This window comes from Saimiri boliviensis, chromosome 5 (assembly GCF_048565385.1).
Source record: "Saimiri boliviensis isolate mSaiBol1 chromosome 5, mSaiBol1.pri, whole genome shotgun sequence".
In the NCBI taxonomy this organism is placed as follows: Eukaryota; Metazoa; Chordata; class Mammalia; order Primates; family Cebidae; genus Saimiri; species Saimiri boliviensis.
In genome coordinates, this window is record NC_133453.1 from 27,993,155 (window position 1) to 28,007,791 (window position 14,637).

The window sequence follows — 14,637 nt, forward strand, 5'->3', positions numbered from 1 at the left end:
ACTAGGTATACTGCATGGACATACCCTTGACAACACCAAAGCAGATTTTAAAATTAGGAGGTAGTTATTTTGAGCGAGATGTGCATCCCCGTTTTGATAGAAACTCATAATTCAATAGTTTGATTTATGGAAACTTAACGTATCTTTATCTGACCATTCTGGACTTAAATTTCTGATACCCTCTTCAACTAGTGGACATAGTTTTACAGCTACCGAAATAACTGCTTGCCTATGACTGATTTTTGTCCTAAATATAGTACTAATGTCAGTTACTTGTTTCATTGGAAAGCCAGTATAACGTCATAAAAGGATGGGTAGGCTATGAGGCAAAAGATCTTGAATAGTTGATATCAGGCTCACATTTACTAACTTTCATCCTTTCAATAGCCACTTAACCATGCTTCCGTGTTTATCTGTGGCTGTCCTTCCTACAATGCAGTCATTTTGAGTGTCAAAAAAGAGTATGTCAGTATTTTATAAATCATAAAAACTGTCTTATTTTTATATTATTATCATTATTATTATTATCATATAAAACGATTCTAAATCTGTACTAATCTATCAGAGATTATTTTATCTCACCTTCTGTTTTCAGGAATATCAAGCATTATTTTTCCCCATATTTTAGATGATACTAGTGACTGAGTCAGGATAAACAAATTTCCCAAGGTGCCATAACAAGTTAAATGGCAGAAGGGGTGGTAGAGACCCTGGGTTTCTGCCTTCAGGTGCAGGGTAACGCAACTACACTGTTCTTGGAATAATAACAGTATTTCAGAAATCAGTACTATCTTAATCTGGAGTAACTCCAGTGGGTTTGAGAAATACGTAATATAGCTATATTGAACAGAGAAGAAAGAGGATGGAGAGAAAAGTGAGGTGATGTGATGTACAGATTTAGAATGCTACCCAGAAGTGGCTCAGCTGAAGCTCAGTGACACCAGTGTCTGGACATGTCCAATCATTTATAAAAAAATTCTTTAATTATGTTGTGAAGAAGCTGTTTTTCAAGACTCATCTACCTATTTATCCACAGTCAAAAGGAACAAATATATGTGTGGAATTTTGCTGCGGATATTTTAAAAAATGATTGCATATAGCCAAGCATGGTGTCTCACACCTGTAATCCCAGCACTTTGGGAGGCTGAGACAGGTGGCTCATGAGGTCAGGAGTTCAAGACCAGCCTGGCCAAGATGGTAAAACCCCATCTCTACTAAATATACAAGAAATTAGCTGGATGTGATGGTAGGCACCTGTGATCCCAGCTACTCTGGAGGCTGAGGCAGAGAATTGCTTGAACCTGGGAGGCAGAGGTTGCAGTGAGCCAAGATCCAGCCACTGCCTATTAGCCTGGGTGACTTAAGTTACGAAATCCCTTAAGTGCCCACTTGAATTTTCATGGAATAGAAAGAAAGCATATAAAAAATCCACTTATATGTCATACCTGAAATATGTATTTTTTTATTTTGTAAGTAAGAATTGTATTTTACTATATTCTGTTCAACACTGTGAAACAAATAATTCTTTAATTCCCATAATATTTACTTTCTTTAAAAATTAAAATTAAAATGTGCACTTTGGCAACTAAACAAAAGTAAGTCACTAATTTAATAGAAAACTAGAAAGCTTAATTTATATTCTATAAGGTCAATAAATATATCATTTTAAATAGCGAAAATAAATCATAATTCTTCTGCACTATTTTCCTTGTTAGGAAACTTGACTAACTTGTTTGTAGATTAGTAGAATCAGGTCATATTAATAATAAAGTTTTCAGTCGTAGGAAGTTTAATATATGCATATTCAAAAACATATGAAATGATATTTTCAGTTCTGATACTATGTATGCTGTTTCCAGAACTTGACATTTAAAAATTATAGGATTATTTGTGAAAATCAAATTCAAATTATGAGGGTAGAATTTATTCTTAATTTGAAAATTCAAAATTAATAATGTATTTATCATACATATAAAGTAATCTTTTTCTTAAAAATTTTAAAAATTGAGAATTCATATCATTTGAAGAAATATATTGCCTGACTACAAAATCATATGCTGTCTTGCATAGATGGATGACTTTGTGAAGTTATAGAGTTAAAAGTAGTAAAGTAAAATGTCCAAGTTTTAATGAAATGCATTTTTACATTTATATATTGTTCAGTTCAATAAATTTATTAGGTAACCAAGTTATATATGTTAGTAAAATATTTCCTGTATTCTTACTCATGAACTCTTTCATGACCATTTTTGGAGTACATACTCTTCTGTTAATACAAGTTTCTTATTTAAGTTAATACTATTTTTTTGCTTTGGGCTTTAGACATTTACTATCATTATTGTCAAAGTATTAGGCAAGTAGTAAACATTTAATAAATATTTACTGGTTTAATGATTTTTAAAGAGAAGTCAGTGCTGTCTTTTTTTTTTTATTGGCCAAGGTAGATGACTTAAATGAATGTAAAGTCTACAAATGTATGTAATGACTGTTGTACATTTTATTAGCATTTTCATTCTTATGTGAGTAAAATTTGGATTTGGATTTTTTTTTAACTTTTTCAGGTATAATGTTGACAAAGAAAATGTCCATTATGACATTGAGTGGATTAAATTAATTTATTTTTAATAGCTTCACAAAATAACATTATTTTGCCTCATTTTGTTTTAGATTCTACCTTTTTTCACAGTGATCTATACCTTTTTACCTGTGTAAAGGCTTTTATTAGTTATCCTTTATTGCCATATTAGTGAATTAAAGGCAAGTCTAGTGTAACTATCCATTCACTATTATGTATCTGGAAGCAATGACTATTATGAAGCCTTTGACTGTAGAGAGCCTAGAATGATTACTGAAGAAACTTTTACAATTGAATATTGTTTGGCCTGAAAGTCACTTTAAAAAAGAGGATCTGTATGAGTCTCTTTATTCTTGTCATTTGTTAATGGAATTGATTAAACTAGTTGTTTTTATGGCATCAAGATTACATTCAGGTGTTTATGAATAGTATTGTGAAAGCATAAAGAAGAAGGGAAAAGCTTGACTTCATAAGAATGTTTATATTATGAAGCATTTTGTTTGGAAAATATATGGCAATTTTTATCCTGAAATATATTCAAAGCTTTTTCTAAATCAACTTGGTCATAACAGTTTTTTCTATTAACTTATTCTTTTTATATGTTCACAAACCTCAGTCTACTAAAATATGGATATAACAATTAGTTATAAATGCTAAGTAATTTCCTGTAATGAAGATTAAAAATCTAATTTCAAAGATTTGAAAACTAAAGGAGCTGAATATTATTGTTCAGTGATTAATAGTTATAATTCAATAGTTGTAGCATCATATAGTATAGCTACAAATATTATAATAAAAGTCTTAATATATAAATTATAATTTACAGTACATTTAAGTTCACCACTTACATATAATCATTAATCAATTAAAATATTAGGTGCTCTACATTAATTAAAAACATCTTAACTAGTGAAAATAAATCATGGGTGAGTTTCTATGAGTGGAGAAAACTTTTCTATTTAATCGTTAATATTCAAAAAATAATTTTTTTTTGTTCTAGAATTTCAACCTAATTTTATTAAGGTGGGATAAAATTAGATATGCTGGGATTTTGTTTGTAGATAGGCACCATGTATATGCAAAACTTAATCTATGATGTGTATATTAAAATGTGTTGCACTTAATTGATTTACTGTCAGTACAGCAAAAATGTATACATTCATATATTATAAACATATAATTCTTCATAGTATTATTAGAGAAGGGATTACTACAGCTTAACTATTTCTTATTTCTTTTTTAGCAAAGTATGCATGTTTTTCCTTATTTGAAGTATATTCTTCTATAGATAGAAAGTTCTAACTATATTTGTAGTAGCTCATACTTTTTAAAAAATAACATTTTTATCGGTTCGATGTTATGTTTTAATTTCCCAATTATAATATTCTCAGTAGGTAATAAAGATCATTTAAAGTGTAATGTCAGTCATATTCTTCATAACTCTGAGCTATTTTGAAATTTAAGAGACTCATAGTTTCAGGTTCTAAAACTACACTTTCAGTTAGTTATTTCTTCATTCCTGAAATGGAATTCTGATAAACTTTATGCACACTAACTGAAATAAAGTCATGCTATGTAAAGTTATACTTTTCAATGATTTTCTTTTTTAATTTTAAATGACAATTATGAATAAAGTGTAGAACTGTATGGGATAAGCGATAGCATTTTGCATTGATTTTAAAAGTTTTCCTTACCAGAAAAAATATCATGGAAGAATTACTTAAATTATGGAAAAAACTATTTATGCAAGATATATAACCCAGGAGCCATAACTGAAGACTTTAAAAATACAACATGTGAAATTAGCATATATGCCAAAAAATGCCCTTGAGTAAAAAGATAAACCAACATTTTTGCAAAACACATCATAAACACAGGGCTAAGTTCCTTAGTATATAAAGAGCATTTAAATTCAGTGAGAAAAGACTGATAACCTAATAGGAAAATGGGCAGGCAACTTTGATAAACAATTCTGGGAAAAAATAAAGAACATTTCAACATAGAAAAAGATGTCCAACTTCACTCATAATTTAAAATGCTTACTGGTTTTAATTTGTCAGGTTGATAGAAGTATGTGGTATCCTAAAATAATGTCTGTAATTGCAAGAAACAAGAAATAATTTTCAATTTCCAATGATGAACTGGATGAACAAATTACACTACATTTATAAAAGGGATTCAGACTCTTTGGAATTTGAAAATTATGATACTGGTTGCCTTTGAGATAGGGCCTGAAAGATTGTGAGCTTGGTTACAAAAGAACTTAATTTTTTTATGTTGTTTGTTTTTTCTTTGCCATGTTTATGGGTTCTTTAAACACATAAAACAAGTGTAAAGCAATAAAACTCCTTAATTAAGTTAATAAAACATCTCAGTGAATACTCCTTGAACATCTCCTATATACCACAACATTCTTGAGCATGCTGGCAATATAGATATAGATTAAACATTGTCCCAAATTGGCCGGGCATGATGGTTCACACCTGTAATCCCGTACTTTGGGAGGCTGAGGTGGGCGGATCACAAGGTCAAGAGATCGAGACCATCCTGGCCAACATTAAACCTCCACTCCACTAAAAATTAAAAAATTAGCTGGGCGTGGTGCCACTTACCTGTAGTCCCAGTTACTCGGGAGGCTGAGGCAGGAGAATCACTTGAACCCAGGAGGCAGAGGTTGCACTGAGCTGAGATTGTGCCATTGCACTCCAGCCTGCTAACAGAGCAAGATTCCATCTCAAAAGAAAAATAAAAAAATTTAAAAATTGTCTCAGCTCTTTTTAAAAACCATAAGGTAGTACCAATTTGTAAATAGGGTAAAACTCAATGTAGTCAGTATTCTATTAGAGATGGGTCCAGGAAGGATATATATCACCTTGTAGATCTGAGTAGTTTATATATTGTAAGTTGATTGATCTTCACAAAAACCTTATGAAATAGAACACTATATGTCTAGAAAAAAATAGAAGATAAGCACATGTCCTATATTTACTCATTTAATGCTCATAGCAACCATAGGAAGTCAGTACCATTATCATCTCCATTTTGTAAAGGACATGGTGAAATTAAACCTAAGTTTCTCACCATCCTCACTCTTAATACCTAAACTGTTCCGCTCAAACTTCATTCAGTAATTGAATTCATCTCTGTTTTGCAAATGTGAGACTCAGTTAAATAATTAGTTCAAGATTGTAATGGTAGTACTCTTCTACCACTCTGCCTCTAGTTAATAGAGGCACACCAAGGACAGAGAACCATTTTGATAGTGCACCCTCTTGTAATAAGTACTAACGACAAATCACAGACTGTGTGGTTTCTCTAAGATATCATGGCAGTGAAAAGAACTTACTTCATTTTTATGAAAATATTTCCTCTAATCAAGTAGTACCAAATAAGTTGTTTTGCTTAGTAACTTTGATATGACTTCTTAAGAAATTTTCAATATTACTGGATAAAAAAACAGATACTCACTTAAAGCTTGTTTCTGCCTTATGAAAAGACTCTGTCAGCAATCCAGAATGAGGGCTGTGCTAACAAAATTCCAACTTTTCTGTGGGATGATCCAAAAACAGCAAACAGAAGGCATTAAATTTCTTAACAGTAGCAAGTGTGTACATGCATGCTATGCCATTCCTGTGATTAGCTGATTTTTGGTGTGCATAGATTAGAGTTAGAATACTTTTATTTTCAAACAACGTGCTCCATAGGTAATGTTTTTAGATAGAAAAAATTAACAAGAGTAACGTAAGAGCATATGAGGTCTGTGCACTACATTTATATAGCTCTAAACTGAATATATGTGTTTAGTCTGATTTTAGAACATTTGCCTTGACAGTGTATCCTCATATGCCAAAGACATTTGCTGGATTAAGATCCTGAATTGTTTCTTTTGCTCTGTTCAGAAGCAGGTTTATACAAGTACTCTGGTGTGAAACAGAGAATATGAAGTATATATAATGATCATTAAATTAAAAGGAAGCATAGTTCAGTGTGTTAAGCAGTATTTTATCTCAGTTCTAGTAACCTTAGTGACAGACTCAAAAGCCAATACCAGGATTATTAAAACAGCTTATTTAAAAAGCAAATCTCTAAGCTAAAGAAACGAATGTGTGCAGAAATAAAGACTCATTCTATTTACCTAGAGTTTTCCTGAGCTATCTTCACTTTCATGACATTTCACTAAAATATCACAGAACACAGTATGTATTAACACGGCATTTGATGATGAACCCTATTCTACTTTATGTATCATTTTCATTCATTTAGTAGAATGGCAATGAGTGGAAAAGAGATGTAGGTGATAATATGTAACATGTATTTAAAATTTATTTTCTTCTTTTCAAATTACAGCAAACTCAGTAAAGCTAGAAATGCAGAGTGATGAAGAGTGTGACAGAAAACCCCTGAGCCGTGAAGATGAGATCAGGGGCCATGATGAGGGTAGCAGCCTAGAAGAACCCCTAATTGAGAGCAGCGAGGTGGCTGACAACAGGAAAGTCCAGGAGCTTCAAGGCGAGGGAGGAATCCGGCTTCCGAATGGTAAACTGAAATGTGACGTCTGTGGCATGGTTTGCATTGGGCCCAATGTGCTTATGGTACATAAAAGGAGTCACACTGGTAAGCAGCTGAAAGAATAACCTGATGACTGCCTGTGACGTCTGATGTTGATATTACCTGACATCTATTCTCTTTCCTTTTTATTCAGGGGTGGCAGTGGTGAAAACTACCTTTTCAGAATTCTGCTAGTATTGGATTGCAGAAAAACAGAGAGTAGCCTGGGTCTTGACTTCCAGCCTTCAAATCTGAATAGCATATCAGAAAAGAAGTTTGGGATTCAGTTTCCACAGTTCTTAATATAGCAATAATATGATAAGGGTTCAAAAGGTATAGGAGAATTTCATTGTGTAACTTAATCTTTTTGTATTTCTATACATATTTTACCATACCCATGGGCAGGTAATATAGTTTGGTAGATAAGAGTTTATATACTACAAAATGGCACTCATGCATTGATATAAGAGTGAATAATTTTCACTTTATCCAGTTAACTCCTTGGAATACAATTTCTAATCAATCTCTGCCTACCACAAATCTCAGTAGCAGGCAGGTGCTTTTGTAGTTCAGGAATGCTAGCATCTTTGTATAATTGTTGGTTATAACTCCTGCAAGGATATATGTAGGGTTGAATATGACAAATAGTGGATGGTGTGCAGGTTAGAATAAATTTGGGATAGAGTGAGGAAAAAGCCCTCAGATTAATTCAGACTGTATTTTTAGACATTTGAGAGGTGAAAAGTTTTTTGTGAAAACTAACCAAATGAGAAAGCCTTATTTAAAATTTTTTAAACTCTTTTCCAAATTTTTTTAAAAGCAACAGAAATGAGATGGTAAATGGTAAGCTAGGAGGATCATTGACTCTTAACAAAAAAAGTTCAAATTCATATGAAAATTGGTTTAATGGTAATGATTGCTTTCACTATAATGCAAAGTAGTAGTATACAGTGAAATATTAATAACTTATCTCAGAGTTTTAAAACATACTCTTTTGGAAGAAATATAAATCACAATAAATAAATTTATTTAAAAGTTTTATTTCTAAATAGTTTAATAATTACACACTTAAAACATTAATAATATAAGGTAGGTCAAAGTCTTTTGTAATCCAAATCTTTCATATTAACATGAAGAAACAGTCAAGTGATTATCCATTATCCCTTATTTAGGTAAAGGCATTGCTGAAGCTAGAACTAGAGTTTTCTGATGCCTATACTGGTTTTGTTCAAACACACTGTTGCTTGGTATGTCAGTATACCAAGAATTTAATATGAGGTATGACTGTAAGCTAAGGCTGATATGTAAAAAATTACAGTGAAAAGTTACACACTAAAGTCAGTGTTATCATAATCAAAATCATCAGCTTTAGAACATATACATTTATTCCTGTCATACAGTGAGTTACATTTTGCTTTTTGGTTTTTTATCTCCTTTTTAAACAGCACCGTATTTTAAAAATGTTTATATTAATAGTGCAGTTTTTTTCTTTAATTTTTAAAAGTGTCTCAGCTATGCTCATGAAGTAATTCTAACTACAGTTCTAAAAGCAAGTTCCACAAAGTTGTAATATTCACTATGTAAGAGTGATTATATTAAGGAAGGTAACACTCATTCAAATGTGTAACTTCTGTCTAGTAAAATATGAACAAAACAAAATCTGTCTAATGGTTTTTTCAGTTGAATTGCATGGAATGTTAAATTTTAAGCCTAGAAACTGAACTAAAAACAGTGTTTAGGTTTTTAATTAATCTTTTATGTTCTGAATTTTAAAAATTCAAAGAACCAGAGTATACTTTTTAGAAAATTTCAGTTAATCAATGATTCACTGTAGATACAATAATATTCATGAAGATTGTTAGTTTGTAATTACAATAATGATTACATACCTACTCTACTGTCCTTTTGACATTTTACTAATATGGTAGAGTTGAATTATGTTATTTTTGAAAATAATTGGCATGAAAAAGTTAATAAACAGGTGTACAGATTTCCACAAATCCCAGGAATATGAGACTCACTCAACTAATAGCAGCAAGGAGTATGTTAACGTACACTTGGCAATACTATCTTTTTTGTTAATCAGTGTTTATTGGAGTATTATGCAAATTTTTACCCTTTCTTCAGATCTAGATTTTTCTTAAAATTAATAGCCATTTACGGAGGAGATGTGATACCTGCCATGCTTTGTTGACTTTGAAATTGTGGATATGATATCTTTAAACTAGACACTTAAACGTATTTCTGATGATCCACTTTATATATCTGAGTGTGTCCTGACATTTTCAACTCCATTTTAGTACCATTTTTAGAATAGAAAGTCTGTTTGCATTTATTTAACTTAAACTCAATTGAGAAAAATATAGTCAGAATGTAGTCATTAGCCAAATATTTTCTCCTTAAAACAATGAACTAGTCTGCATTTTAGAACTTCCCACTTTTACCAATTATTTGTATCTGTCTTAAAAACCTTATAATGCCTTTCAGAAACATATTTTTTAGTCCTTTTAGTTCATAGAATATCACACACACACACACACACACACACACACACACACGCACGCACATACACACATATATTTTTGAGATGAAGTCTTGCTCTGTTGCCCAGGTTGGAGTGCAGAGGTTTCTTCTTGGCTCACTGCAACCTCTGCCTCCCAGATTCAAGCCATTCTCCTGCCTCAGCCTCCCGGGTAGCTGGGATTACAGGTGCCCACCACTGTACCCGGCGAATTTTTGTATTTTTAGTAGAGACAGGGTTTCATCATGTTGGTCAGACTGGTCTCAAACTCCTGACCTCAGGTAGTCCCCCTGCCTCAGCCTCTCAAAGTGCTGGGATTACAGGCATGAGCCACCATGCCTGGCCTCTAATACTGATAGTGAAAAATGATGCACAGCCACCTAATTCATTACAGCATCATGGAATATCAAACTGAATCCACTTCTTCTTCTTTCTCTATCATACTCTGCTAAAGTACGAAATCCAGTGTCTTCTTAAATAACATATATATTTCATGTTGTTTCTTTGATATTGCTACTTCAGTAAGTAATCAGGTAATATTGTCATCGGATACTCCAGGCACTCTTCATTGGGAATATAGAGAAGAGTAAACAAATAGAAATAGTAAATCAATTCATGCATGAACACAGATCAATTAGAACATCATAAATACAGAATTTCCTTAATTTTGTCTCTTCTTAGTCTACTCCCATCTTTGTAACTCAATTTTCTGCACCATATTTTGTACGTTGCAGTTTTGTGCAGCCATCCTCTTGCTCAAAGGCACTCAGCAGATGCTTGAGATTCTGCATATTTGTAGGTTGTTGTTCCACCCAACATAGGCGCACCCTCTGTCTTTGATGAACCAAAAGCAAATTGATGCATATATATTTGCATTTCAATTGAATATTTGAATGGAAATCTAGAAATAGGTGTTTATGAAGGTATATAAAATATTGAAATATACTTCATAATAAAAATAATATATAATCTCACCCAGTCAATAAATAAAAATGGACCAGTAGATTGGTATATTGGATTTAAAAGAAAAAACAAAGCAACAGATTGAAATATGGACATGAAAGATACATGACCATGTCTTAACTGTTTTCCTAGATCTAGTTTTATTAGTCTAGATATTTGTTCCTACCAGGGGGAAGATTAGCCATTATGGATATAACAAACTACTTAATGTTTTCTGCTTGGATTATGCCAATTAATGTAGTTAGTAAATTTGTGAGGTTTTCTTAAAAATTTGCTTTAATTAACATATGAAGAACATAATTAATATTTTTTCAGACAAAGTCTAAACTGACTCAAAAAGGGCCAATTGCAGACCATTTAAAGAAGAAATAATTTAAAAGAAATAATGGAGATAATGTTGTTTTAAAATTGCATAGACAGTATGGAATTTTTTGCATATGTACTGTTTGCATAGAGAAAAGATAGTTAACTGAACCTTTTACTTAATTATCAGATAATTTTACACTTATCTCTGTAATGCCTAGGCCAGAAAATACCCCATGACATGAATAAAAGGGTTGCTAATGTTTTGCAGAAATAACTTTTTCAAAAATTGAGTCAATTCACTTTTTGTTATTAGACAGATACAGATATTACTCCTATATTTGGATTATTCCTGGAATTTAACTATGTATACTTTTCAAAATCTAATAAATTACCCTCTTTTAATCCTTGTTTCTAATATCGTCATTGAGAGTTTCATTATGATTATAACTAACTTCAGTTTGGAACACAGTAAAACAGCTGGAGTCTTGAAATGATAATTATCTTTTCATATAATCAAGAGATTAATAGGAATTAGGCAAATAAAATGAGGAAACCCATAAAATTAGTATCCAAATGTGAAAAGCATCTATCAAGACTTACTCATAATTCAAATCAATATTTCCCAAAGCCTTACCAGGTTGAAATTAAAGTGTATTATTTTTCATGCCCCCTTTTTCTTACCAAAAAACAAACAAAACTAGTTACTTTCATCATGCCTTGTTCTTCTTTACTTCCCATGTCCATGGGAACTTACCGAAGGCTTCCACACAGTATGACTTCCACACTCAGCAACAGAACAGTATTTTCAGATATACCTAGGTCACCTTTTGTTTCTTCTACCCCATTTGAGTATGAACATATGAATTCAGAAGTAGTTTCTTATTTAAAAGATTTGAAGATATCTGGAGTATTTTGTAAATATAAAAACTAAACTACCTTGTCATTAATCTCGTAAAACTCAATTAGGTGAATTTTAAAATTCTTTTTAAAAAAGATTTATCATTATTGTTTTATTTTTAGACTAGCTGTATTTTTGATTAATAATGAACTACTCTAAATTAAGGATTTTGAAATATTTCAACTCAAACATTGTAGGAGGTTTAAAGAAAATCTGAGTCAGCATGCTATAGTGGTATTATCTAAAGGCAAACATGATTTCAAATTGTTCACCACACTTAGTAATTTAACTCTTTTGCAAAGTTATTGTGAACTAATTTGTTATTTGCTTGGGAAATGTTACAGAGACAGATTTTACAAGTAAAATCAAATATTTGGAGTGAAAAGTATAATATATATTTTCTATTTTCCTTTTTTTTTAAAAAAAAAATTAATTTGTGAAAGAAGTGCCTTCATCTTCCCTTTTATTATGATGTAATTTCATGGCAGGGGTAGGGAGTGTAAAACTCTTAATTTTAAAAGTTTCAGGCTGTGATTCTATTAGGAAAGAGAATCAAAGAATCAAATTGTATATTATGTGTAAAATAAAAAAGATCTGCCAAAATTCAATTTATTTTAAAACCTTATGTAAGGAAGACAATGTAAGGAGATATAGAGCTTACCAAATTAATCAAACTAAAGAAGATATCACTTAAGGGAATTTTAACATTATAGATTTTTTTTTCAACCCAGTATTATCAATATAGGTCCTCTTGTACATGCAGTTCATAAGAGCTCCAGATTTTTTAAGAAAAAACCTTAACCTCCACCATACACGCAGATATTACACTTTTTTTATATGTACCTCGTTAAGTTCCTGAAACACTAAGTACTATAGAATTTGAGATAACACCTGATCTATCAATTTTTAAATTCATCTATGTTTTGTAACAAATCTATATGGTAGAATTTGTAGTAGCTGCTGCCAGAAGGTGACCACAGTTTATCTTCTTTATACCTCTTAGCTTTCTTTAATGAAAGAATCACTGAGTTTACATTATGTCAAAGGTCCGAAAAACTTGAGGTTTTTTTTTTTATTCACTATTATTATGTGTATTTCAGTTAAAGATATATGAAACATGACATTTCAGTATAAGCTTTTTGAAAAACTATTAAAATTACAATCATCATCTAACCTCAGGTACAGAAATTGTCCAGTTCAACCAAAAGAGAATTGTTTTTTAATGTTCTTTTTATTCTAAACTTTGAGCTTTCATATGATACATTTGTTCTATTTACTTATATATGAATTTATATTTTATTTCATGTATATCTTTAGAGATAGGTGAATTTAAAATAATAGTATTCTCTTTATGGTTTGATAATGTTATCAATTTGATCCTACTTGCCAATTTTCCTGCTCATTGCCTACATGTTTTTATGTTTGATGACATCGGTGAGTCGGTTGATGGCAACAGACCAAACTTATAATTGAGACTTTAAAAACTTTGTAGCAATATTAGTAATAGAAAAACAGGGAGAAAAGACTCCTTTCAAACAATGGTTTTTAACAAAACCATACAAAAAAATGTCTGAATGAATGATGTTATTTGGAAGTTTTGCCAAAGGTTTTACTATTAGTGACCAGAAGAATCAAGAAACCTGGCCTGTATTTGAAGATCTTGTACTAATGAGCTTTATAAGCTGGTTCGTTTGCTGTACCTTTTAGTTCCCCGTTTCCTTATCAGCTAAATGAGGGAGTTAGACCGAAAGTCTCTTTCAGCTAAAATTTTCTGCCAATTTTAAAGAGATAGCATGGTAAAATAAAGAGAACAAGATTTTGTAGTCCAACCGACCAGGTTCATTTCTCACCTTGGCTACTTTCTATCTCTATGTAATAAAATGCTTTGATTTATGAGCTTTGATTTTTTTCATTTTTTCGTTAAAATTAATACTACCTAATCATTGTCACTGTAAGAAAGGATTGAAATATTCTATGGAAAGCATACAATTGTGAGTAGGGCAGTAAAGTGACAGCACCTTGTTGTTCAACCAATGGTAAATGCTATTTATTGTTATTCTTTTGAGTTAACGATGGGACTTTTGTCACATTTCTACATAGAGGGGAAAAGGTCACTTGATATAAAGCTTGAGAGATTGGTAACTGTATTAGCAAAGCAAATGCTAGGAAGATAAATGTTTAAAAAACTTATGAGGGAGATGAACATTTTTTTAGCATAGAAAACTAGCTTTGGTTAACAGTGGATGGCAAATTAACCACTTGCACATACCCTAGTTGATCCTTCCCATTTCTTCTCCTTTCTGCAGGTGAACGCCCCTTCCACTGTAACCAGTGTGGAGCTTCTTTTACTCAGAAGGGCAACCTTCTGAGACACATAAAGTTACACTCTGGAGAGAAGCCGTTCAAATGTCCTTTCTGTAGCTACGCCTGTAGAAGAAGGGACGCCCTCACAGGACACCTCAGGACCCATTCAGGTAAGTGTCACCAACTCCTTGAGAAGAAAAAAAATAGGAAAATTTAGAAGTGTGCTATTAAATAATAGTAACATAGCTTTGGTATGTAGTCAGTATTGGCCAAAACAATATTGTTATTGGTGTACATTAAATAATTGATAAATCTTGCAGGATGCATATATCTTTCATTTTTAGACTTACAGGCTTGGCAAAAAGTAGCATTATCAACTGAAGAGTATCTTACTTTAATATATTAGAATAAGATGGAAGCTGTTGTATATTTTCTATTATTTTTAAATTTTATGATTAAGAATGCAATAAATATGGTTAATCCAGGATAAGTGAAGATCCAGTATAATGTCACAGTTACGTT

The 14,637-nt window shown here is 31.6% G+C and overlaps 1 protein-coding gene across 9 annotated transcripts in view; it reads left to right on the forward strand.

The window, feature by feature from the left end:
• IKZF2 (IKAROS family zinc finger 2) overlaps window positions 1-14,637 on the forward strand; it is a 229,016-nt gene that overhangs the window by 96,188 nt on the left and 118,191 nt on the right. For 6 of the 9 annotated variants that reach the window (XM_039470175.2, XM_074399069.1, XM_074399070.1 and 3 more), the window contains 2 exons: window positions 6,923-7,189; window positions 14,118-14,285. In XM_039470175.2, the coding sequence (XP_039326109.1) occupies window positions 6,923-7,189; window positions 14,118-14,285 (435 nt within the window). The remainder of the gene's footprint in view (window positions 1-6,922; window positions 7,190-14,117; window positions 14,286-14,637) is intronic. The other 3 variants (XM_003925578.3, XM_039470177.2, XM_074399071.1) reach the window with 1 other exon arrangement.